Source organism: Lycorma delicatula, chromosome 13, assembly GCF_047948215.1.
Source record: "Lycorma delicatula isolate Av1 chromosome 13, ASM4794821v1, whole genome shotgun sequence".
Taxonomy (NCBI): domain Eukaryota; kingdom Metazoa; phylum Arthropoda; class Insecta; order Hemiptera; family Fulgoridae; genus Lycorma; species Lycorma delicatula.
The window spans coordinates 13,245,146-13,269,793 of record NC_134467.1 but is presented as its reverse complement, the minus strand read 5'-3'; the positions used below and the strand labels follow the sequence as shown (position 1 = coordinate 13,269,793).

At 29.2% G+C, this 24,648-nt stretch overlaps 1 protein-coding gene across 9 annotated transcripts in view; it reads left to right on the top strand.

Annotated features, from left to right (window-relative positions):
- Positions 1 to 24,648, top strand: part of Chro (chromodomain-containing protein chromator) — a 137,401-nt gene that overhangs the window by 95,806 nt on the left and 16,947 nt on the right. For 5 of the 9 annotated variants that reach the window (XM_075381143.1, XM_075381140.1, XM_075381147.1 and 2 more), the window contains 10 exons: positions 964 to 1,167; positions 3,920 to 4,011; positions 5,240 to 5,380; positions 7,407 to 7,585; positions 11,222 to 11,374; positions 14,074 to 14,453; positions 15,579 to 15,756; positions 18,367 to 18,393; positions 20,629 to 20,827; positions 23,192 to 23,314. In XM_075381143.1, the coding sequence (XP_075237258.1) occupies positions 964 to 1,167; positions 3,920 to 4,011; positions 5,240 to 5,380; positions 7,407 to 7,585; positions 11,222 to 11,374; positions 14,074 to 14,453; positions 15,579 to 15,756; positions 18,367 to 18,393; positions 20,629 to 20,827; positions 23,192 to 23,314 (1,676 nt within the window). The remainder of the gene's footprint in view (positions 1 to 963; positions 1,168 to 3,919; positions 4,012 to 5,239; positions 5,381 to 7,406; positions 7,586 to 11,221; positions 11,375 to 14,073; positions 14,454 to 15,578; positions 15,757 to 18,366; positions 18,394 to 20,628; positions 20,828 to 23,191; positions 23,315 to 24,648) is intronic. The other 4 variants (XM_075381145.1, XM_075381146.1, XM_075381144.1 and 1 more) reach the window with 4 other exon arrangements.

The window sequence follows — 24,648 nt, the reverse complement described above, 5'->3', positions numbered from 1 at the left end:
AATTGTTTATTATCGCTTGAAAACTATTTTCTTTTGTATCTTTCTAACATAGATCCATGTATGGAGAAACTTTTAAATGAAAAACAAATGCAACAATCTCATTAATTTGTTTCCTTTACGTTTATACTTATAAATGTAAGTAAAATGTTTGTATAGATTATAATTTTATTATTAATAATAATTAATATTAACTTGCGTTTCATTATTGTTTATGGATAAAGCTGTGGGCTAATTTTGCGACCCCCAGGTTGGGAAATGCGGCTCTAGAATCTAAAGTTATTTAGTCAGACTAATGTTATTGTAAACTTTCTAGTCAAATTTTAATAAATTGTAGTAAATTAAAAACAGTTTTATTGCTTCCATAATTGATCCAGAATATCTGCAACAGCAGTGAAAAAAATTTGCAATGGCCTACATACGTGGAAGCTTATGCTCGTGATCAGATAAATGCAGCTATCCAGCAGTGAGAATGTGAATTTGCAGTGATTAAAATTGCTTCAGATTTATTATATAATCAACAATATTTTTATCACTGTAGACATTTCCAATATTTACATAGAGGATGGAAGGATTTATATGTGAGATTTTGTAATGAAATTCGGCTGAACTTTACAGACTTTCTATAACAAAATAAGTATGGAAATTCTATTTTTATTTATTTCAAAAGGGCAGTTATTTTAATCTTTATTACATAATAGCTCAAAAATTACTGGTGTTATCACCTAAAATTTCATTCGTTTCATTTTGAACAAATGTTATTTCCTTTTGCTTTTTTTTCCAAATCAGCTGATTTATAATGGAAAGTATTTGTCTACACTCAAATTACAAAATAATTTTGTCCCAGATTTTATCTCCACTACATTATAACTAACATTAGTCAATATCACTTAAATAGTTGATATTGTTTAAATGTCATCATTAATTTATTAACTATTCTTGCTTTTGTTGTTGGTTTTTTTTTAGGGAACAGAATACATGGGAACCTGAAGAGAATATGTCAACATGTAAACATCTATTAAAAGAATTTGAAGTGAATTTAGCTAAACAACAAGCTATTAAATCTGGTTCAGGAATAACAAAATCAACATCGTCAGTTTTAGGCCAAAAGAAATCAGATATTAATCAACCGGGAACAAGTAATATAATACCAGCAACAACTCCTGGCGGGTAAGTTAATTTTTACATTATTTTTATCCTCCCAGCCCTGAATGTCATTGTATTATGTTTGTTAAATAGAACACTGATGAAAGTATATGAATTATATAGGATACTATTATGTATTCTTATTAAAAAGTAAATGTGCCAATTTTTTTTTTATATTTCTAATTGTCTTTTGCGTAAATTTAAAAAAGAAATTGTGTAATAAGGAAAATAAAGTGATAAAATAAAAATTAGCATTCATTAAAACTTTTAATAACTATAATATAAACTAGATGGGTTCTGGATACCTGAAAATTCTAAATATGAAAAAGTATATTTTTTCATTTTAAAGTTTGTGCACGTTTAATTTAGTACTTTATATTGTAATGTATAATAATGATTATAATAATGAATAAAATGATGATTTTGATTTTTATCTAATACAATTGATACAGTTTTTTTTTCTCAAATTACACAAAAACTTGAAAACAATCTTTCATAATCACAACACTTTCAATAAACCTTCACCAATGAACAGTTCATTATGACAAATAAAAATCATAAAAATTCCCACTTAGGTTCAGGTTTTTGTTGAACATTTGTGTAGTCTATACATTCTGGCAGCCTATAACAAATTTATTAGACATCACTAATCGCACTAATGCTGACTATTTATTAAAGGATTACTTACATTTGCACTATACAGCATTTTTTATTGGGTGTCCCAGTACAGTATGATGATATCAAATCTATTTAGCGAGACGATTGGTGGTTGCGTCAAGAAAGGAAATGGTATTAAAATAGAAATTTGTTTTTTTGCATTTTAGTATTCAGGTTTCACTTTTCAAAAATAAATAAGTATGCATTCTTTTAGCTGATGTAAATTTTGTAATTTGTTTGTGTAAACTTTTGATTTTAAGTGTATCCAAAGAAAAAAAGTCTAGAAATCCCATCGATCGATCTGGACAAGAGAAATTTATGCGGTTTTACTATCTATAAGTGAATAATATTTATTATTTATTTTAAATCATTATCATATAAAATTCTGTATGTAGAGATAATAAATCTACATGGCCAGAGTAGAGTCGCATAATATTCATAAAAAAACTCAAAATAACAATGTCACAAAGTAATCCCAAAATTACAGTTATAACACACATCATTTCCAAATATACTCTAGTAGCATATTACAAGTAAAGCACAATTAATTATAATTTACATAAGATGTAACACATTTTACATCCTTTTTCTAGTATCTGCAAAATGATGAAGAAGATGGCTCACCACAGATATTCTCTTACTGAATAATAGCACCCGTCCACCAAGAAGCCCTATAAAACCCCTAAAGATTGACTTGAAACCCCTAGTCCGATTGACTTCATTTTTAATATGAGGCGGTAGCTTAAAAAGCTATAAATTAGCATAATTTGGAACACATTCATTGGTTGGATGTCCTGTGCTTTGGATAGGACAGGATAATTTTATGCTGGGTGGCATAAGTATGAAAGTCGGTTATGTTTCAGTTCTGATAGCTTATCTTCAATAAATATATACATGGACATATAAACATGAGGTGTGATCAAAACATATCTAACGTATGTTAGTCATAAAAACTAAACAAGTTAAGTACTTCTGTTTATATGAGCCAAGGTTAAAATACTTTTTTATCATACCTCATATATCACAAATGAAACCTAAATTCTGTATACCTGGAACGCAGAGATAATTTGTAGTGATGAATATTACTTTCAGAGAAAGCAATTCTTTACTAGTAGAACTGCCTCGTTGTTCCTCACATGCTATATGTTTATCACAGCTATAAGACTAATAGTTTAAAGTAATGAAGGTTAAAAAAAATAATAAAAAAGAATATAAGTTTTAACTTTCTGATTATTTTGAAGAACAATTTTTTTTTTTAAATTGAATTCAACTGTTTTAATGTTCAGTTTCAGAAAAATAGAATTTAATTCTACTTTTATGGCGTGAAATTTTTCTAGAAGGATATGATGAAAGCCTAGTTTTAAAATTCTAAATTGTAACTTAAACGTAGATGTCTTTAGGTAATTGATTAATAGAACTAATCAAGAAATACATATTATATCTATATTACATTATTATAGTAGTTTATTTAAGTGTGTGTGTGTGTGTGTGTGACAATCAAAAATTGTTTCCACTTAGGGTAGGTTTACATTCTAAAGAGAATCTGTTTCATGTAGATAAGATTGTAAAAAAATTAATATCACTATAAATGATGTTACTTCTCCTCCTTTCCTTATTCTTATTCCTTCCTCCTAATATGAGTGAGAATTAGGTCAGCATGCCCTAATTCCAGCTATACCAGTCTGGTCCTTTTTTAGTAGCTAGCAGGACAATCTTTTTTCTTTTTTTTATTGTGGTTTGTTGATGTAGTAACACTTCATTCCTGGAACAATCTAACCATTCCAGGGATTGTACAAAAAGCAAAACTAACAGCCGGGATGCTGAATCAAAGCCAAGGCTGTTGTTTCTCTTAATAAAATTTAATGTCATTATTTAATTTTCTTTCCGGATCATAACCTGTTGTAAATATTATTTTTCAAAGTTAATTTGTTTACCTGTTTTTATAAATTTTATTATTATTATTATTGTATGTAACCTATCGCAGTACTCATAAGGAAGAATTATTTTTCTTATACTTGATAATAGCAGAATTGTTATCATTGTAGTAATCTCTGAAATTTAGCTGTAACCTAAGATAAACATTTTATCTATATATTAATTTTTTACTTTGTTATTACAGACGTCCAGTTCGAAGCAGTAAACAAAAGGCTTTGGATCAAGTTAAAGTTTGGTGTGGTTCCATGATCAAAACACCTGACAGTGATCTTATTGGTTAGCAATATTTAGTTTTTTTTATTTATAATGAGTATGTGTGCGGTGCGTATGTATACGAGATCTATTTATGTAATAAGAATTCTGTCTGCTAAACTGTTATTGGTTCAATAAAACTTTTATTTTTACTCCTAATGTATACATTGCAATTTGTTCAACTTGTGAACATTAAGCAGTCCCGTGCCCCAGTGAGTGAGGATGATGTAAATTAGATGTAGTCTGGTACAGACTCAGGCCGACTATTCCTGAGGTGTGTGGTTAATTGAACCCGACCATCAAAGTACACTGTATCCACTTTCTAGTATTCAAAGCTGTCTAAAAGTAGCTTACTTTTAGTAGGATTGGGACCAGAACCTTCGATTTTGAAATCAGCTGTTAACGGCTATTTGCGACGACGATTTTACCTGTAGAACGATCCAGCAGGTTCATTTTAACTAAAGGAACCATTCATGAATTGTTTATAAAAAGGTGATAAACTTTTATAACTTGATGTTCAGTTGTTAAATAGACATCATTAATTTTAAAATAAATATAAAAATGAAACATAATTAATTAAAAAATAAAATCTATTATTATAAAATTTAGAAAATATTATAACCTTATTTGAGCAGTCCAAGTTGAAAGAATAACTTCCATTTGTAATGTGTATAAGATAAAGATTGTCATCCTGGAGGTAAACCTTTAAATCATGCTTTACATAGGTTGAATTAAACCTGCTGTGATAGGAAGATTAGGTATTACAGATGATACTGTCAACTTAGTTAAACTTTTAACGTTGATTATTCATAAGATCATATAATTTTTTTAGTTTATTTTCAAATTACAGGATTTTTTTTTACTTAAAAGTGTTTCATCTACTTTTTTTATATCCAGCTAATTTTTATTATTTCATTTATGACTGCTGATGATGATTGTTTAATAATCAAAACGCATAACTTGTACTCGATCTTTACTTTATATAAATGGTTCTTGAGCGCTGACTGAATTATATTAATTTTTACCATGAATTTTATTGCAGCAGTAAAGACGGATGTTTAACAATTAGAAAAAATATATTAAGAATCTGTTACAGGACATGGTTTAATTATAATTTAATTTTTTTTTCATAATGGACGAATTCATTTCTTATTTGCTAACCTGATTTTTTAGAATTTATCATTGTTTTTATTTTAATTAATATAATTAATAGATTTAATATTATTTATACTGTTTATAATTTGTTTTTTAGGTAAAAGACGTTCGTCAGATATGGATTCTGATGATGATGAGGATTTGATTATGTCTAAAAGGATTAAATTGGAACAAGAAAGCGACGATAGTGATTCTGAAGTATCAAGAAGACCTGCAAAACGATTTGTCGGCGGTAGAGGTAAATTTTTAATGTTATAACATAATAAGTTATTTGTCACCAGAGATTAGCTTTTACTATTCCTGGCTTATTAATGCATAAAAATAACGGTTATAAAGTAACTGTAAATCTCTACAATTACTACTTTTTAATATATATTTTGTTAAAAAAAGACTAAAAATCTTAATAGTTATGGTAAACTTTGTACTCCTTTTTTTGGGAGGAAGATAAGAAAGATTATAGGTAATTACTACAGTTGTGCACTCATCAGACAAGAAACAAAAGAATTTCACTAGTTGGTATACAACTACTTCTATCAGGTGCCAAAGATGCATTGGTCCTTACTTCCTCATGAACCTAGTACACCGTTCTGATACTTACAGTCAAGGTACATTAATGAGAAAGAAGAAAAAGTATGGATGGTAAGAATTGCTGATTTTTCCATCAATATAGTTCACCATATTTCCCAGGGCCCAGACGTACTCCTTAGTTTTAGTCTATGAATGGAATTGTTGTAATTAAATACTGTTTTTTTTTTTGTATTTCCTCTTAGCTTTTGATTTAATGATTTCAATCTAAATTAATCACATGTCTAAAAAATAAGAATCAGTGTAACTCAAAATATACGCTATTTATTAATGCATTAAATTATAATCATCATTCAGTTTGTTCATTGTATTATTTATAATGGAATGGAATCACCGTACTCAACATTTTTAAAAAACAAATGAAAAAACTTTATTTTTTTTAATTCTGTGTATTGTTATGTTATATGAAAGAGATTATAACAGCCATTGTTGGGTATATCTACAAATTGGTTATTCACTTATAAAAGTCATTCTACTTCCTTTAAATATATCTATTCATTCACTTAATTTTTTAAACTGCCAATATGATTCGGTAACTTGTGGGATCCTCATTTTGAAAATGAACATCATTAAAAATTGATGCCTTAACATGTGGTTAAATTTTGATACTTATGCTAATTATTTTAAAAATATGTATATTGCTCATAATTGTGAACACTAAGCAGTGATAAAAAATAGAGAAACATTATGTATGAACAGAACCTATAAAAATACTAATTCATTATTTTTATATTTTTGTCACTTGTTTTATATTTTGTTACATATCAAAAAGGAAACGATTTAAGTATATAAACATTTTATGTCTATTTTTTTCAGTTTATTTCAATAAATGCATTTTCAATATATAATAGGATAGTCCATATTCATAGAAAGGAATCTATTTTTTTTTTTTTTTGGTTTTATTCCCCCATCCCTAGAATGGTTCTCTTCTATGAAAAATAATGTCAATGAAGTTTCAACCATATTTTATTAAATTAACCTGTGTCGTTGGGAGGAGAAAAATGCCAAAAATCCACGCTATTTCTATAAAAATTTGTAATTTATATGATGTATATAAAACATAGTATATTTTTTATAATAGAATTAATTTTACTTTATTTATTTAGTATGAATGGCACAGGGAAACGGGAAATTTTGAAAGTAGTAGTGACAGCCCTGAGGAGCTGGTATAAAGTTGGGAGTGATATCCTTTTGTATAAAACAACATGCCATTTAGTAATCATGGATTAGCGAGTCGGTACACAACGTGCATTTGCTGAGAAGCCATTTTACAAGTATGGTGACATTGTGACTGCTGCTCAACTGGAATTCCAACATCATTACAATTTAGGACGTCATGGTTGCATTCTATCTTGCCGCACCATCAAGACATGGGTTGAGAATTTCAAGGAGAAGGGTTCAAACAATGAAGCAGTTCGGGCTTCAATTGGAAGGAGCTTACGATTGTCAAGGAAACGCGCAGCAGCGTTGAACCTAAACCAAACAACCATTTGCCAAATACTGCACAGTGATTTGAAATTTCATCCTTACAAAATTCAAGTTGTATACGAGATGAGGCTCATATCCTTATCATCAGGTATGTAAACAAGCAGAATTGTTGAAAGGTAATACAGTCTAAATTTGTAAAATAAATATATATAAATATTTATTTATTATTTGTAGTTAACTTTTCTTTTTAGGAGGTAAACAAGATAGTAAAAGAGGTCGACCGCCAATGAATGGTATAAAAAAAGAATCAAATTTGGCTGCTGCTCTTGGATTAGAATCAAGTGGTGAAGAAAGTCCTGAAAGAAGTCCAAGTACATTAAGTAAACCTATCATTAGGAATATGTCATCTCTAAGTCCACAAAATCAACAGGTATTTTTTTTCTACAGAGAGGATATTATAAGTACAAGTTAAATAACAAGTAACTTTCTTTTTTATACAGATTAATGACTTAAAACCATTCTTATGGAAGTAGATGTGTATTACAAAATTAATCTCTTTTACGAGGTGTGGCTATTAAATAACGAGACTAATACTGCTGCAGACGAACTGCACAAGCACCAACTCCGTATGACCAACAGCTGTGTATTGTGAAGCCTTCACTTTCGATTGTTGCCACTCCAGTTTCTCTAGACATATTAATCTGGCTGTGGCCTTCGTTTGGATAACATCTGTTTTTTTTTATTTTGGCGAAAAAGTGATAAATGTTTTATTAGAGTAAAGAATTGTCATGAAATTTCATATGAAACTTGGAAAAATCGCTACTAAAGCTTATCTTTTATTAAAAAAAAAAGTATATGGTAATGAATGTTTATCATGTGTGCGGGTTTTGGAGTGGTTTAAGTGTTTCCAAGATGGCTGAGAAGACAAAGATGATATTCACCTGGGTATTGTTTTTTCAATATTCATGGGATTGTATATACCTGCACTGGGTTCCTGAAGGTCAAACTATTAATAGATGTTACTACCTTGACATCTTGCTCAACTCTGTGAAAAAATAAGAAAAAAATGATCTGAATTGTGGAAGAACAAATCATGGGTTCTTCATCAGGACAATGCACCGGCTTACTGCATTATCTGTCAAGATGTTTCTAGCCAAGTATAACATCCCAGTGTTAGATCATCCCCCTTATTCGCCTGACCTGGCACCATGTGAATTTTTTCTGTTCCCAAAGGTGTCAAATCTTCATTAAAAGAAACAAGATTTCAGACCGTTGAAGCTGTGAAAGAAAAAGCGGCACATGTCATGAAAGAGCTCACAGAAGAAGACTTCCAGCACTGTTTTTAACAATGGAAAATTCATGTGGAGCGTTGTAGGGATAGAGGAGGGGTGTATATTGAAGGGGTAATAACTAAAGTATAAATTTAAAATAAAATATTTTACAGCAATAGTCTTGTTATTTAATAGTCACACCTCATATATTATTATTCATAATCGTAAACATGACTAATTAATAAACGTTCAGCATAAGTCGTTAACCAAGGGAATTTTTTTCATCTTGACATATTGTTGAATAACTTACTCTCCTGTTGATTTAATTGTTAACCAATAAATGTAATAAAAATTGCATTTAAAAAAAAAAGGTTAAATTTTTTTTTTTTTTTTTTTTTTTTTTTTATGAAATTGTTAATAATATAAATTATTATTTGAACTTTTAGTGTTTTTTTTTTACTCATCATTATTTTAAGAAGAAAATCATTAAGTACAGCTGTGTGATCTGATTTGGATAATACATTTCAAGATTTTATGAAGAACATAATTCTTCCTGGTGAGCCTTTGTCAATTTCTTCCCCATCTATAGAATTATCACTGTCATCAACATCAATAATTATTTATTAAAAAGTTTCTACTAGCTGCTATTTATTTTTGTGTATGTTTACTTTCACAGAGATTTCTACTTCTCAGAATTGATTTTTTAGAGGTAGATGTTTACTATATCTCTGTCATTGAAATAAAATTAATTATCTGCTGGTAGATTATATGAAATTAGTCCTCTGGGCTGGTCTAGTGGTTAACTCATCGTTGCAAATCAGCTGATTTTGAAGTCGAGAGTTCAAGGTTCAAATCCTAGTAAAGGCAGTTACTTTTATACAGATTTGAATACTGGATCGTGGATACCGGAGTTCTTTAGTGGTTGGGTGTCAATTAACCACATATCCCAGGAATGCTTGACCTGTGAGACTGTACAAGACTATGCTCATTTACATTCTTACATATCATCCTCATTCATCCTCCAGTAATACAATGGTTCCAGAGGCTAAACAGAAAAAGAAAAAAGAAAGAAAGATGATGAAATTATTTTGTCATCGTAGTTAAATATATTTTTAAATGTAAATTCTGAATCTTGAATAGTTTAAATTTAAAGGACTATTTCTGTAGTTTAGTAATTTTTTTTTTCATAAAATTGCATTAAAGTTTTCTTGTTCATTTGTTACATTTTATTGCTCTTTTCTTATTGTGTACTTTTTGAGAGTGAAGGATTTAATTTTGTCAGTTAATTTTTAAATAAGAAAGTAATGGCAGTTTTTTGTTTAATTTAGATTTATATATTTTCCATATTTGAAAATCTGTTTATTTTTCCTAATACATTTGACATAATTCAATTTTTGTCTCGTATGTTTATAAATGTTCATGTGATACAAGAATTGATGTGATAGCAACAACTTTTTTATTATTAAAAGTATATCAAACCAATTCGTTATTGAAGCTGTTTTCTTATTCTTTTGTTGACAATACTTGAACATATTTTAGTGATCTTAAATATGAACAAAAATGCTTTTCTATTAAAAGTGCAATTTTAATTTAAATTTTAGATCATCTTTAGTTTTGTTAGAGCAAGTATCTTATTAAATTACACATTAATTATTAATAACGTATTTTCTTAAACAATTGTTTCTAAGATAAAGGAAACAATTCACAAATAAAAAGAGTATATTCAGTAATCGTACAAACTATGTGCTACAGAGAAGCAGACAGAAAATAGAACATGCAATACTCTTATTACAGAGGTATTCTGTGATTAATATTCTGATTTCCATATATTGTATCATATCGGTGACGCTGACTCATGCGCTATCCTGCATTCAACTTTTAAATGGCATTATATCCTGTCATACCTTAATTGTATTGATATCAGATCATTGCAATGCATTAGTTTCTTTTGTTTTTCAACTTTAGAACTTTTTACTTTTTTCTCTTGCTTACTATTTATATATACTTGCTTTATTATGATAATGTTAAAATTACATTTACTGTTATTAATTAATTAGTTTAGAACATTGGGCAGGTCTGATTTTTTTTTTTCATTATGTTTATATTTTTCATTTATATACAGCTCTTTAAGAAGAACCACTTCTCCAAAAAGTTATGAATCCTTGAAAATGCTACTCGCCACGGCTCTCAGAATTCTATCAGATTTGTTCATTTTTTTGGAAAAATGTCTGAAACACCTCCTTTCTATGGAAAAAAAGGGCCTTGGACATTTGTCGCTGGATTTTCTTATGAAATGGCAGTTCTATGTTTTATCATGAATCAATATCAGAAAATCATTTTTCGATGAATAAAATAGGATTAGGATTGTGTTTTGAGATCCTTCTAGATCATAGATCTTTTTAAAAGATTTTTGGAGTGTTGCTTGATAAGATGATTATTCTGGTATAATCTTTTATTCCATTCTTTAAAAGCAATTACAGTGCTAGAACAGAGGGGGTCTATCAGAATTGCATCCAACGGGACCTGTTTTCTGGTCATTTATGTTCTATACAAATCAAGAGGTATATAGGAATGGTTGACGGCAAGCAGTTGCCTATTATCAGATAGTAAGTTTCAGTTACATTGGTTAAAAAAGCAGGAACCTGATTGTGTGAGTTTCCTCTTCTTCATGTCATCTCTGCATGAAGAAGAAAAAGTTTTCATTTTATTATTTTATAATTCTTTAATTTTTTTTTTCATTTTTTATTTATTTTGGAATATAAGATTATTGTATGTTTTTTTTTAAATTTTTACAGGTTTTAGTAGCTAGTGCTAAAGGTGTAGTAAAAGTTGATCCAACACAGGTTCCTAATTTGACATCTGGTGTTTATATAATGTCTAATAAATCTGGTATTGTAAAATTAGATACAGTAACGCCTAGCAGTGCTCTATCTTCATTACAAAAAAAGGTTTGTTTAATAATAATAATTTTTTTTTATTGGTTGAAAATATATCTCTTTCTTAGTAATATTCACCATGTTGTTATTTGAAGGAACAAATTATTTATATTTTAATAAAAATATGCTTGGATCATAATGAAAGTAGTTTATTTGCAAGTTTTAAAAGAATAGAATGATTTTTGTGTTAAACCATTAAAACACTGAGAAAAAAGGGCAAGAAAGTGGAATGTTAGGATAAATCGTCCTCTAATAAGCCATTCTGGTTGGTTTGACTCTTCAGTTCACATCCACGTACATACAGAAATGAAATTAATTTCTATAGAACAGGAAAAAACAGAAATGAATCCAGTAAGGCTGTAAATGGAATTTGTAAAAATAGTTAAGTGTTTTTTTTATATTTTTAATCTACAAAGTAGTATCATAGTAAGATAATAATTATTACATTTTCTGCTGTTTTGATTTCTATGTTTAATACTGTTTACCTTTCTTAGCTTCATTCTTTTATTTTATGTTGACGGGTTTTGGAATAACTCCATTGTCAAAACTTATTAATTGATACATTTAAATTTCTGTTAGTCTTTATATAAATGTTAAATCAGCGCCCCGCCCCTCCTTTATTTGATATGCCTTATCTGGCCTTTTTTTTTATTTGTTATTAACGGTTATAATTAGCTTTTAATTTTATTTATCTATTGTTTGCAGTAAATTTAGGTTCTTGAAAAGGATGTCCGCTTAATTGTTGATCTTGTTCTTCGTTTATGATCATTTTATTATTACTTCTTAATCTGAAAATTCCTCAATTTTATAAAATGTTAGTTCTTCCTTTAATACAGTTGTGAATTAATTTCACTGATTCTTCCATTTTCATCAGGGTATTTCCTTCTTTTATTAACTGCATTGCATAATTAGAATCTTGTTTTTTTTATTTTTAAAAGATCTCATGTGTTTGCTGTATCTTAATTTTCTTCCTATTTTACCAATGTATGTAGCAGAAAGTAACAGGTATAAAAAGATATGATTACAAAATGAATAAAAATAGAAATAAAAGAAATGAAATTAAAACAACAAACTATAAAGAAACTTTTAAATGGAGTAAATTAGCATTTATAATAAAAGAAATTTACCCAATTAAATAATTCTTTAGAAAATATAATATAAAAATGACTATAAATACAAATTGTTCACTGAAAAGGATTTTTAATAGTAATATAGAAGAAAAAGATATTTATAACAGTAATGGTATATACAAAATAAAATATAAATGCAATGCAACATCTATTGGACAAACGGGAAGAAAATAAAAATATAGTGAACTTATGAGATCTTTTAAGAATCAAAAATAAGATTCTAATTATGCAGTGCATTTAATAAAAGAAGGATATACCACGATGAAAATGGAAGAATAAATGAAATTAATTCACATTTGTAATAAAGGAAGAAAAATGAATATTTTAGAAAATTTGGAAATCTTTAAATTAAAAAGTAAAAATAAAACGATCATAAGTGAACAGATCAACAGTCAAGCAGATATCCTTTTTAAGAACCTCAATTTATTGAATACAAGAAATAGATAAATAAAATTAAAAGATAAGTATAACCATTAATAACAAATAAGAAGAAGGTCAGATAAGGCATGATGTCAAACAAAGGACAGGAATTGCCTAAACATTATATAAAGACTTACAGAAATTTAAAAGTACCAGTATAATAACTTTTGGCAACAGAGTTATTCTGAATCGTGTCAAAATATAAAAAAATGAAGCTAAGAAAAGTAAACAGTACTCAACATAGTATACTAATACTCTTGGTATTATTTTTAATGTGATTAGAGGAAAATAAAGTGAAATAGTTAATTTATTTATATGAAGTTTTTTTGATTATTTTGATACCCTGAATCAGTCTCTTATATTTGGCTACCTCCCAAGATGGCAAGTTATTTCAGTGTGGTGGAAATGGTGGACAGAGAGAAAAAGAACAAATATCTTATTTTGCTAAAGGAATTTATCCACATGAACCTTTTTTGTCTTGAGTCGGTCTCTAAACGTTTTTAGTCAACGGGATTTTTGAGACGCGAGAAATCTAAAAACTATTTAGAAATAACGTTGACTATTCTTCCATCCTTAGTTCTGATTGACTTAGAATTTTGGAATTCTAAACAACTTAGTAACTTCATCTTACTGAAGTTTTCTATGACTGCCATATTAAAAGTAAAAAATTCAAAACTGCAAAAATTGCCCATTCCCTTTTTTAACTTCTGCAAAAATTTAATGCCATCAATGTCCCATTTTAAAATATTTTTTAGCCATTTTAAAATAATTTATGTTGACACAATCCAGAGGTAATCAAAATACAGGCTCACACACACATACATCTTCCAGAAATATCTGGTTTTTTTTTAAAGCTTTTTGGATTCAAGGGTTCATGAAACTTCAACATGCAAAACAAACAGCATAAAATGATTATCTTTATACTTTACTTTTACAGCTACAGCTGCTCTGCTATATAGCAGCAGTTGAGCTAAAGCCCAGAAAGTAAAAATTAAGAAAAAAATTCTCATCGGTAGGATTGTAAATTCGTATAGTCCAGATGTGTAATTATTTTAACGAATGGGAATTTAAAAAGATGTATATATTTGTACAGTATATTATACATATCAATTATTATCCATTGCATAAATAGATAAAGTATGTTTTGTTTATTTTTGCCAGGGTGTATTAAAAGCAGCTCCAGGTAAAGGCGGTGTTATAATGTTAGATAGCAGTAAACCAGGGTCTATAGCACAAAAATCAGGTATTATTCGCAAAGTACAAGCAGTGACATCGAATATGTCTACTCCTGCCGCACAGTCTTCATCTACTGATACAAGTGTGAGTACAACAGGGAGTTCGGCATTGTCTACATCAATTACTATTCAAGCAACACCAAAATCTACATTGCCAAAAGGTGCCTTTACATCTAGCGTTACACAAAAACAATTATCATCATCCTCCACACCGTTAGCACCTAGACCATCTGGTACATTAAGACCTTTAAGACCTGGTGTGTCACCGCGACCTGTTGGTTTATTGAGGCCGACGTCAGCTCCTAGGTATGTTATTTTTTTTCTTAATTTGTAATTATGAAATAATTATGTTTGTTGTAGAAATCGTGATTATACCCAAACAAGACCATGATGATTGGACGATACAGAAATAAATGAGGTTGAAAAGACAAGGAAATATGTTTTAAATAATAGTGCTCTTATTATTTTATAGAAATAATAGGGCTATCACTAGCCCTCCAGTATTTAAACCTATTTTACAGCACTTGGTCTACATCATTATGTTGACTAGACCATAATATTTTTGATTTCATAGAATTTGTTTCAAAATTTTTCCTAATTTTTCACGGTTCTTTCATATCATAAAAATTTTTGAACCTAATTCTTGGGCAATGTCTTTATTAGCTTCACCATTCTCTAATCACCAGATAATACGCACCTTTTCCTCTATTGTGAATGTTTTTTGTGAAGTCATAATTAAATCACTATTAAATGAATTAACACAATACGTAAAATAAAATACTGCACCTGCACAATATGATATGCTCACAGCAAAAGATTAATAACAACTGAATGTAGCTGCATCAGTTTACAATAATATGATACAGGAAGAAGATAAGAAAAACAAGAACTATAATATATATGCAGGTAAAAAGGCAAAGATAACTCATTTTAACCGTCAAAATATTTCTGTAGCTACAATGTAGATATACTATGTTACTGATGAGTCGCTTCCGTCCATCATTATAAGCGATAAAATATTGCATTGCAGTAGAAAAAAATAAGTCATAATAACCAGTGTCACTACAACTGATGTAATTATAAACAATATACATACTGTATTTATGTATTAACAGCATACCAAGCAAATCAAGAGACAATTTTTTGGTCATTATATCCGATGTCATTATAAATGATACTTATTGGTATTAACAGCATACCAAACCAACCAAGAGATAAGTTTTTGGTCACTATATCCAATAAGTCATTACATCCCATCTCACCATAAACGATACTTACTATGTATGTACTATATATGTATATGTATGGTTTTTTTTTTTTTAAGTTATTAATTAGCACTAGAAACTTTCTTATAATCATAAATATTTTTAAATAAATAAATACAACATTTTTAAATAGAGATTCATGGTAATTTTTTTTAATAAATTACAGGTTATCATCATTGACACCTGCATCAGGTTTACAAGCCAAAATTACAACTTCCATCCGTCCACGTGTGCCGAGCAGTGTACCAAATAGGCAACGCGCACCTTTAGGTAATTTAATAAAAAGCGGTATAAAGCCAATTGAATCGATATTGGGTGCATCTAGTAATCAAAGTTCTTCACAGGTAATTATGAAATGTATTGTTTTTATTTATTTTATCGATGCATAAAAATCATTGTAACATAAATGTTCAATATTAGGCTGTTATAATTTGTAGTCATCAGTCATCTGTTAGAGGTTTGATACAATTTGCCATTCCATTCTGTACTGTGTTATTTTTTTATCTGAATATTTGTTACATTTTATATATTTTTTTCATGTATTTCTTGTTTTCCCAATCAGGTTTAAGACTAACTTACCTGTGGTGTGTTTGTAAATCTGGAGAAGGGTCTTAATATCCTAGAATGGACTAAAGTACCTAAATTTTAAGGAGAATGGGCTGAAATGTAAAGAAATAATCTATGCAACAACAAAACATGTAGCAATTATGAAAAACATGATCTAGCACAGAAAGGAGTTAGAAAACGGTGTTGTTTATCCATCTTGATTATCTTTTATGTAAAAAAAAATACAGAATATAAGGATAGAGTGATTAGGTAATGAAAAAAGTGAAGATGTTAGGATTTGGTTTGGTGGTTCTTGAGTAAACTAAATAGAAGTTAAAAGAAATATTGAGTGGCATAGGTTTGTTGCATAGAGATAAGATCATATTTTAAATAAATAACAATAAAAGAAAGGTAATAAAATAAAAAAGGAAGATGGTTAGAGAAGAATTAAAAAATTAAGTAGGTGAATTTTGTTGTTTAGTTAATATTTTACTAAATAACAAAATTTACGTATTCAGTAAAATTACAACGAATGGATGAATTAAGGTAACTAATAAAAGCAGACTCGAACAAGCAAGGAGAGCTTACATGCAAAAGAGTTGTTTACTGGTAAGAAATATAGATGTGAGAATTATTTTTAAAAAAAACAATTGAAAATATTTATGATGAGTATAACATTTTATTATAGCAAACAATTACTGTAGGAAAAAACTACGGAAAAGAATAAAAACCTTTGCAGTGACATAAAGAGGTAACCAAAAATGATCTTTTTTTAAATTATTTTTTAAATATCATTCATTCTTACTTTTTGAAAATTCAGTTTCCTTCGAACTACTCTCCATTACATTTAAATACACTTACCAAAAAAAAAACGTTCTGTCGCTCAAAACAATTTTTTAACTCTTATTTATTAAAGTCTTTCAAGGCAGCGGCTATTCTTTGTTTCACCTCTTCTACCATGCTGAATCACTTAACCTTGAGGTCCATTTTCACCCTTGGAAATAAAATGAAGTCACAAAGTGTGAGTGACTGAATATGGAGAACAGGACAAGGTCGTTTTATTTCTTGTTAAAAACTGCTGCATTGTATGGGTGTGGGCGTTGCCATGATGGAAAAATGGTCACCCATTTGCTGTAATTCTGTTTGTTTTTTCCTTACAGAAACAAGCAATCTTTTGAGAACCTCCAGGTAAAATTGTTGGTTCCTTGATCTTCATTGATTGCATCACAAATTTTTTTTATATTTTCATTGGTTCCAATGTTCATAGGACACCCAGATTTCTGATGATCTTGGATCAACATCTCTCTTCATTAAAAGCATGAAATCCACTCTTAAACAGGTGTTTTGATCATTACAGATTCTTTGTGTGCTTTCTGAATCGTTTCTAATAAAAGGAAACAAAACATTTTTAATAAAAGGAAACAAAACTTACCGCTGAATGTTGCTCATGTTTTTCAACCATCAGGTTTTCATTGAAATCAGAAAATAACAGTGCTTTAAAAATCATTATGCTTTTATACTACTTCTCGAGACAGACCTTGCCTACCGACTCAGAATGGTTCTCCATAGACTTACAGCAGCAGATGCGTGTTCGTAAACTTCAACTTACCCCGCATCAAAATATATTCCTGTTACTGTTGGGCTCCCTCGTGTATTACAAGAGAATGAAATTTAGGTTGGACAAGAAAACTTGAAATGAATCGCTATTATGATGCCGATCTTAAGGAGAGAAATTTATCAGAATTATGTAAAGATGAACTACGTAGATTTGATGAGGTTGTACATTAAGATAGCCAAGTACAATTTACTCGGTAATGTAGGAAGGGTTAAGGGTAAAACCTGTAAAGGAAGATGAAAGTCTAAAACAAATAATTGAGGATGTAAGGATATACTGAAATATTAAGGTGAAAAAATTATCACGTAACAGAAAGGTATAGAGAATAGCATCAAACCAATCAATTGACTGATGATTCAGAAAAAACTTCCTTCTAGTTCTGAATTAAATAATCATGCTTGCCACAAGTAAACAGGTCAATTAATTAGGTGACATTCTTTAATGTGATGTTCTTTGTCATATGTCTGTTCTGTAAGACTGTGAACAGGGTATGCATTGCTATTCATTAAGACATTCACCAAAATGATTTTTATATTAATTTAATCCATCTATCAAAAAGGATTTATATATATATATATATGCATAAAAAAAATCTTTAATGTTATTTACATTGATGGAGACCCCAAAAAAGAGGATCATGCAGATCTATCTGAACCACAGTGTACAAGAGCCTAATGGCTCTCTTCCCTGTGCTCCTTTAATTCATCCTAGATATATATGATCGTCGAAACTTTTATATGTTTTTAGTTAAATGCAGAAAATAAGCATTTTATTTGTTTTGTTTTTTTTTAAGGTGATCATAACCAATTCTTTAAATAATGTAAGTACATGTTAATAATTTTTATTTTAAATAGACAGTAAAATTTATAGCAATAACAGTAAAAGAATAATATTAATGCAATAATAAGGTTTTTATTACTTGGGATTAAAATTAAAAGATTTCCGATTAAGTGAATTTTATAAGAAATTCATCTTGAAAGATTATATCTCTAATTCTTATTCAAAAAAAATAATAAATAAATAAAATTACCTGATGAGGAGATATAATCTTACAGAAAATTTTATTGTCTGTAGAATTATAAAAATAAATATAAAACAGTCAATAACGGAAAAATGGGAATAGTTTTATCAATTTGAGAAAATAAATCCTTAAAAGCATTGACCAAACATGTATAATGCAGTGATAATTTTACGTAATTATAATTAATAGATATATATAATTTTAAAATTAATTTATATTTAATAGATCAATCTTAAGTACAGAACAATTGAAATAGAATGACACCTTATTTAACATAACGAATTTGATTCGCATCAGTTGATTTGATTCAATCAACCAAAAGGGCGTCATTTAGAATTGGGGGAAATAAAGTTGAGCAAGTGGCATTCTTCAAGTACTTGGGATGCATCATTAAGGAATATATGAAGTGCGGTCAGGAAGTTAAAGTACGAATTGCAAGGGCAAAGGAAGCATTCAACAAAATGAGGAGAGTGCTACGTAGCAAACTAGATCTGTGACTAAGGAAAAAAACTTGCAAAAAGTTTGGTGTGGAGTGTGGCCCTTTATGGAGCAGAGACGTGAACTATTAGGAAGGGAGAGGAGAGAAGATTGGAGGCTTTTGAAATGTGGGTTTGGAGGAGGATGGAAAAGATCAGCTGGACAGAGAGAGTTCGGAATGAGGAGGTGCTTTGTAAAGTGGGAGAAGAGAGGGTGATTATTGAAATAATAAAAAGAAAATGCAATCGGTTTAAACATTGACTGAGACGTGATTGCTTGTTGGTAACGGCATTGGAAGAATTTGTAACGGGAAAGAAAGCAAGAGGTTGGAGATGAATGAAAATGGTAGCCGATACAAAAAGGGAAGGAAATTACTATAAAATGAAACAGATGGCACAGAATCGAGCAGAATGGAGGGCGGCCATGTGAAAACCTGCCTTAGGGCAGAACACTTATTATTATTATATAATGTATGTACCTGATGATGCGAATCAAATTCGTGAAAGCGCTTCTGTTATGTAATGAAATAAGGAAAGTCATCCTATTTCAATTGTTTTGTACTTAGGATTGATCTATTAAATATAAATTAATTTGTGTTGGTACAGAGGACTACGGTTATAAAAGAATTGCTTTTAAAAACAATAATTTTAAAAATCTGATAATAGAGAAAGGGTGAGAGAGAGTGTGAAACGAATCTGTCTTGGAAGTAAAAGTATTTTTTAAATTTTATTACATTTTAAAAGAAATTAGTTCGGGAAATTGGTAAATTACAAAATAAAAAAATAAATTACTTTGAGTTATTAAAAATGTTGTGATTTCTTTGAAAAATAGGAAATTCTATGGAAAAAACTAACTTCAAAGCCTAAACGCTGACTTGTAATTCTACTATGAATTACACACAATTAGTAACAACCTAATACAATAAATGAGAACCAAACAAAATACCTGATCTCACCATTCAAACCATAATAATACCTGCTTTTCATATACATGTTAATTAGTGATCTTCTGTTTCTTAGATAAATAAAAAACTTACAATTATTTAATATTGCAAAACATTTTTGGAACACTTTTCTAGTTCTAGACTAGTTCTTTATAGATTCATATTAGCGCCTTATGTTCTGCTTAAAGAATTTAAATAACTAGTTGCACCTCTCACTCTCTCTCTCTCTCTCTCACTGCATATGTGTGTGTGTGTGTGTGTGTGTATGTGTGAAATCTGGATGGCTTACAAATTAATATAGTCAATACTGCCAACTTCCTTGGTGGAATAGTCGCCTTTGCCTTACGTTCAGAAATTTCTGCGCTTGAATCGTAGCCAAACTTGATGCTTTTCATATATTATACATTTTATATTTCAAATAACATAATTGGATAATAATAGCTAGTTGTAACTTGTTGTTAGCTTGAAAGTAGATATATGTATATTATTATCTATAGTGGTTTGCTGTAGCTAAATCTAATTCGTAATGTTTAGCAAGTTGTGGCAGTAAAATAATAATAAAAAATAAAAGAAATTTGTAAATGAGAAACAAATCTATAATTTATTCAATGTAGAAATTGTTATTGGCAAAGAAAAAATTGACTGGTTTATCGGAATGTGACCAATTGAAGGATGAAGATAGCACGACGTCTGGGATTGTTAAAATAAATCCAGTGAAGAAAGTTTTAGGCGGTAATTTACGAGGCAGAGGACGTGGTGGTGTTGGTAGAGGAGGTATTGGCCGAGGAGGAAGAGGCAGTTTAGCATCACTAGGTAAGTTAATCTTTTTCCATGTCTTTCTTAGATGTATTGCTTTTTATTTTCCCAGTTGTAAGCTTTACCCAATTTTTTCAAGCGTATTTATAAGTTGCCAGAAAAAATCCCTATAGCAACTACATTGGTATCCAATTTATCTTATTATATTTTATGTTCATTTGCATGAATCAAGCTTGCATAAGTCTGAATCTGACATAATTTACAAATAGCAAACATGTTTATTTAAGTAAATTATGAAATTTAGGACTTTTTTATCTAGCCATTTTGTAATCAATCTTATACCGTAACATTAATTTTAAAAAGGGGGAAATAGAAAGCTTCTTAATCCTTTGATATAATAATTTGATTCCTGACAGTAGTTATTTTTTTATAAAAAAAATTGTTTTCATAAAAGTGTCCGTATCATGCATGAAATGTCTTAATAGTTAATTTACCAAATTTTCATATAAATATTTCATTAATACTTGTCTACCGGGTTACAATTCAATACAGCCATACATGATCTCGTTTTCATAATCTGTTATTTCCTCCACCAGCTATTAATGGGTCTGGGGTGTGTCTATAGGCAAATGCAATTATCACTACCGGCTCGCCTGGCCGGATGTAGCTGCAGAGTAAGTGTAAATGTACCACTAAGCATGTAGTATAGAACAGACTCAGGTCGATCATTTCTGAGACATGTGGTTAATTGAAACCCAACTACTAAAAGAATACCAGTATCCACAGCCTAGAATTCAAATCCCTAAATCTAAAGTAAACAGATTGTAAATATGTCCTGAAAATTGCAAAACTATAAATGATTCTTTACCTCTCAATAACATATTTGTGTACAGATAAAATGTTTTGTTAATATTGCCTGCAAAAGAAAGTTTGAGATATTTATTTTTTCATAAAAACATTTGTTTTCCATCAGGTCATGTCGTGAAAAGTTGTAAAATTGAGAAATTGTACAGCTACTACATTCAGTGCACTGTTAAACTGTAGAAAGGAGCGTATTAATTTTTTGCTTTATACTGTATGTTATGGTTGTGATGAATCTAATGCACTTAAAATGTCAGTCAAAGTAGCTTTCTGTGAAAGTCATGATGCTTATAACACAGTTTACCAATTGTAAAAAGGGTTTAGAGCTAAACATCATCTTTGATCGATATCCTGATAGTAACTAATTATTCAGCTCAATTAAATAGCAAAGTGGAACCTATTTAGCTCCTCAATTTTTTTTAAACCTGTATTGAATATTTATTAACCTTGAAAATGACTACAGTTTTGAGAAATGATGTCTATCTCATATTAGGCTTTGTAAACAGATGTTTGTAAGAATAAAACCAAAAATTGTTACACTTTTAACCTAGAAAAATACTCAAAATCAAATTGTGTTCTTTATAAATGTAATTTTTCAGATGTACAATATACTAATATTGTAAATTGACTATATTGTTTGGGTTCAACTAAATCAAAATATTACTGCGAAAAGGTTTCAAAGTTTTTAAAAATCTACTGGATATAAATTGATCTGAATATAAATTGTATATTATTAATAAAAACAGATTAAATTACAGTATAACAGCAGAATATAATAACTGTTTTTGTTAAAATTAATTATTATCCCATACTGGAATTTTTCCTGCCTGGATTTACTATTTCAGAGCATGGATTTTATTGTACAAAAATAATTAGAAGCTGTTGAGATATGCCGAACAGTCATTGAGTAATATGAACTATTCTGTTCATAACTTTGGTTGTATAAATTACAGCATTTTTGAATGATTTAAATTAAATATACTATTTACCTAAAACAGTTGTAATTTTGAATTTCATTTTTATATATATATTTTTTTTTCCCACACCAGTAATGATTGGTGCAGGTAGGACCATGTTTCTGTGTCAAGGCATAGGCTTTCCGTATTTTGTTGATCCATATTTTATTTGCTTCTTTATCTAATTTGTTTGGTCGAATAATTCTTCCTGGGTACTCAAATTTCTCTGTTTTCTTAAGTTTCCAAATTTTTATCCTAGATATGTGGAAGCTGTTTTGTAGTTTTTGTTTTTTCAAAAGATATCTGTAGTCCTTTTTATCCCTGCTGTCTCCTTCAGGTTGTTTAGTTTTTCTTCTGTTGTTTCTATTCTGCTAAGAATGCAAGGTTATCTCCAAGACTAGGTTTCCTTTGGAAAACAAAATTGAAAATATTCTGTAGTTTCACTCCGTATTATTGGCATTCATTAATGACAATTGTAACAGTGTATGGTGAGTTAATTATAATTAAACCATTATAGAAAGAAATTATAAATCTATAAAAAAATGTAGTAGTATTTTCATTTTAAATGATTGTAATAAACAATTTTTATTTAATTTTCTTGTAGTCGGTATGACAATGGATGATGAAGATAAGTTGAGTAAAGAAGAAGAAGATGTGTTTTTAGATGTACAAGATCAACAAGCTTCATCGGATACAGATGATGGAATTCCTGATGATTTCCCGATCGGTATGCTTTTTTTTTTTTAATCTTTCAGATTTTATTAATTTAATATTTAAATTAAGTGTACGTTAGGATTTTTGTTATTGTTACTTTTCGATTTAAGGAAAACTATTATCACAGTAAAAATTTGCTATGGCAATTTTTTAAATGAGTTTGATATTTTTATTTCTCAGAACACATTTATTTTATTTATTAATTCCTTCATTACTAGAAAGAAAAACGTGCGTTTGTTGATAGAATTTAGGCTAGATGACAGTGTTTTGGAGTCTGTTGTAATTTATTTTTTAATGATTATCTGAAGGGAAAATTCACCTGGAATTTTCATGTGGATTGATAAACTTGATGATTTGCAAAATCCGTATAAATTGAAGTGGATCTTCCATGTTGTGGGTGGTATATGTCTTAAGGTGTAGTAATGCTCAATAATCTGATAGTATAGAATATCAGATGGCTTTTAAAATAATTTCAAATTAGAGCTTATAAAGGAGGATTTATTACAAGCTTTGCACAATTTTTGGTTTAAAATTGAATGGAAATTATACTGGTGCACCAAGGCCATAGAGGATGATAGGAGTTCTAATGAACTGATTAAAAGAGAAATAATTCTTCCTGCACATCAACCCAAGTTGTTTGTGGGATTTTTTTATGTAAATGCTCTGAATAAGGTTCGGCCAACATTCTAAATAAAATCCATATAAATCTACGTGTCAATAAAACAGATCATCTGTTGATACCTGAAACAAAAGAAAATGAAAACAATGGATGGAAGTTTTTCAAAGGGAAAAGTTTTTGTCTTGTTTGAAAAGGTCATGGTAACTTATTATGTAGAAGACATAATATTAATTATCACAAAAAAGGGCAAACTATTGCAAATTAATATTATGCGGCATTGTTATATCGATTAACAATAAAATCAAGCAAAAGTACCCACATTTGACACCCACATTACCACAGTACCCACATTATATAGTAGCCTAACACATATATTAACAATTACACAAGTAAAATTACATGAATTATGTTATGAATTGCTCCACATTCACCATATTCTTCAGATTTTGTACCGTGTGGTTTTTTCCTGTTTCCAGATGTGAATCTGATATGGCTTGCTAGAAAGAGACAAGCAATAAAGTAACTATGAAAAATTCAGTTCAAGGTTTCAGTGAATCATGGTTTTCTGATTGTATCAAAAAGCTTGAATATCACTGAAATAGTTGTATCAAGCGAAAAGGCTCTACCATGTTGAGATAAATTCTGTTTTCATTATTCCAGAAAATTAACAATACCTCTCGTGTGTGTGTTAGTATTTATTAATGTGTAATTCTCATTAAAAATATTTT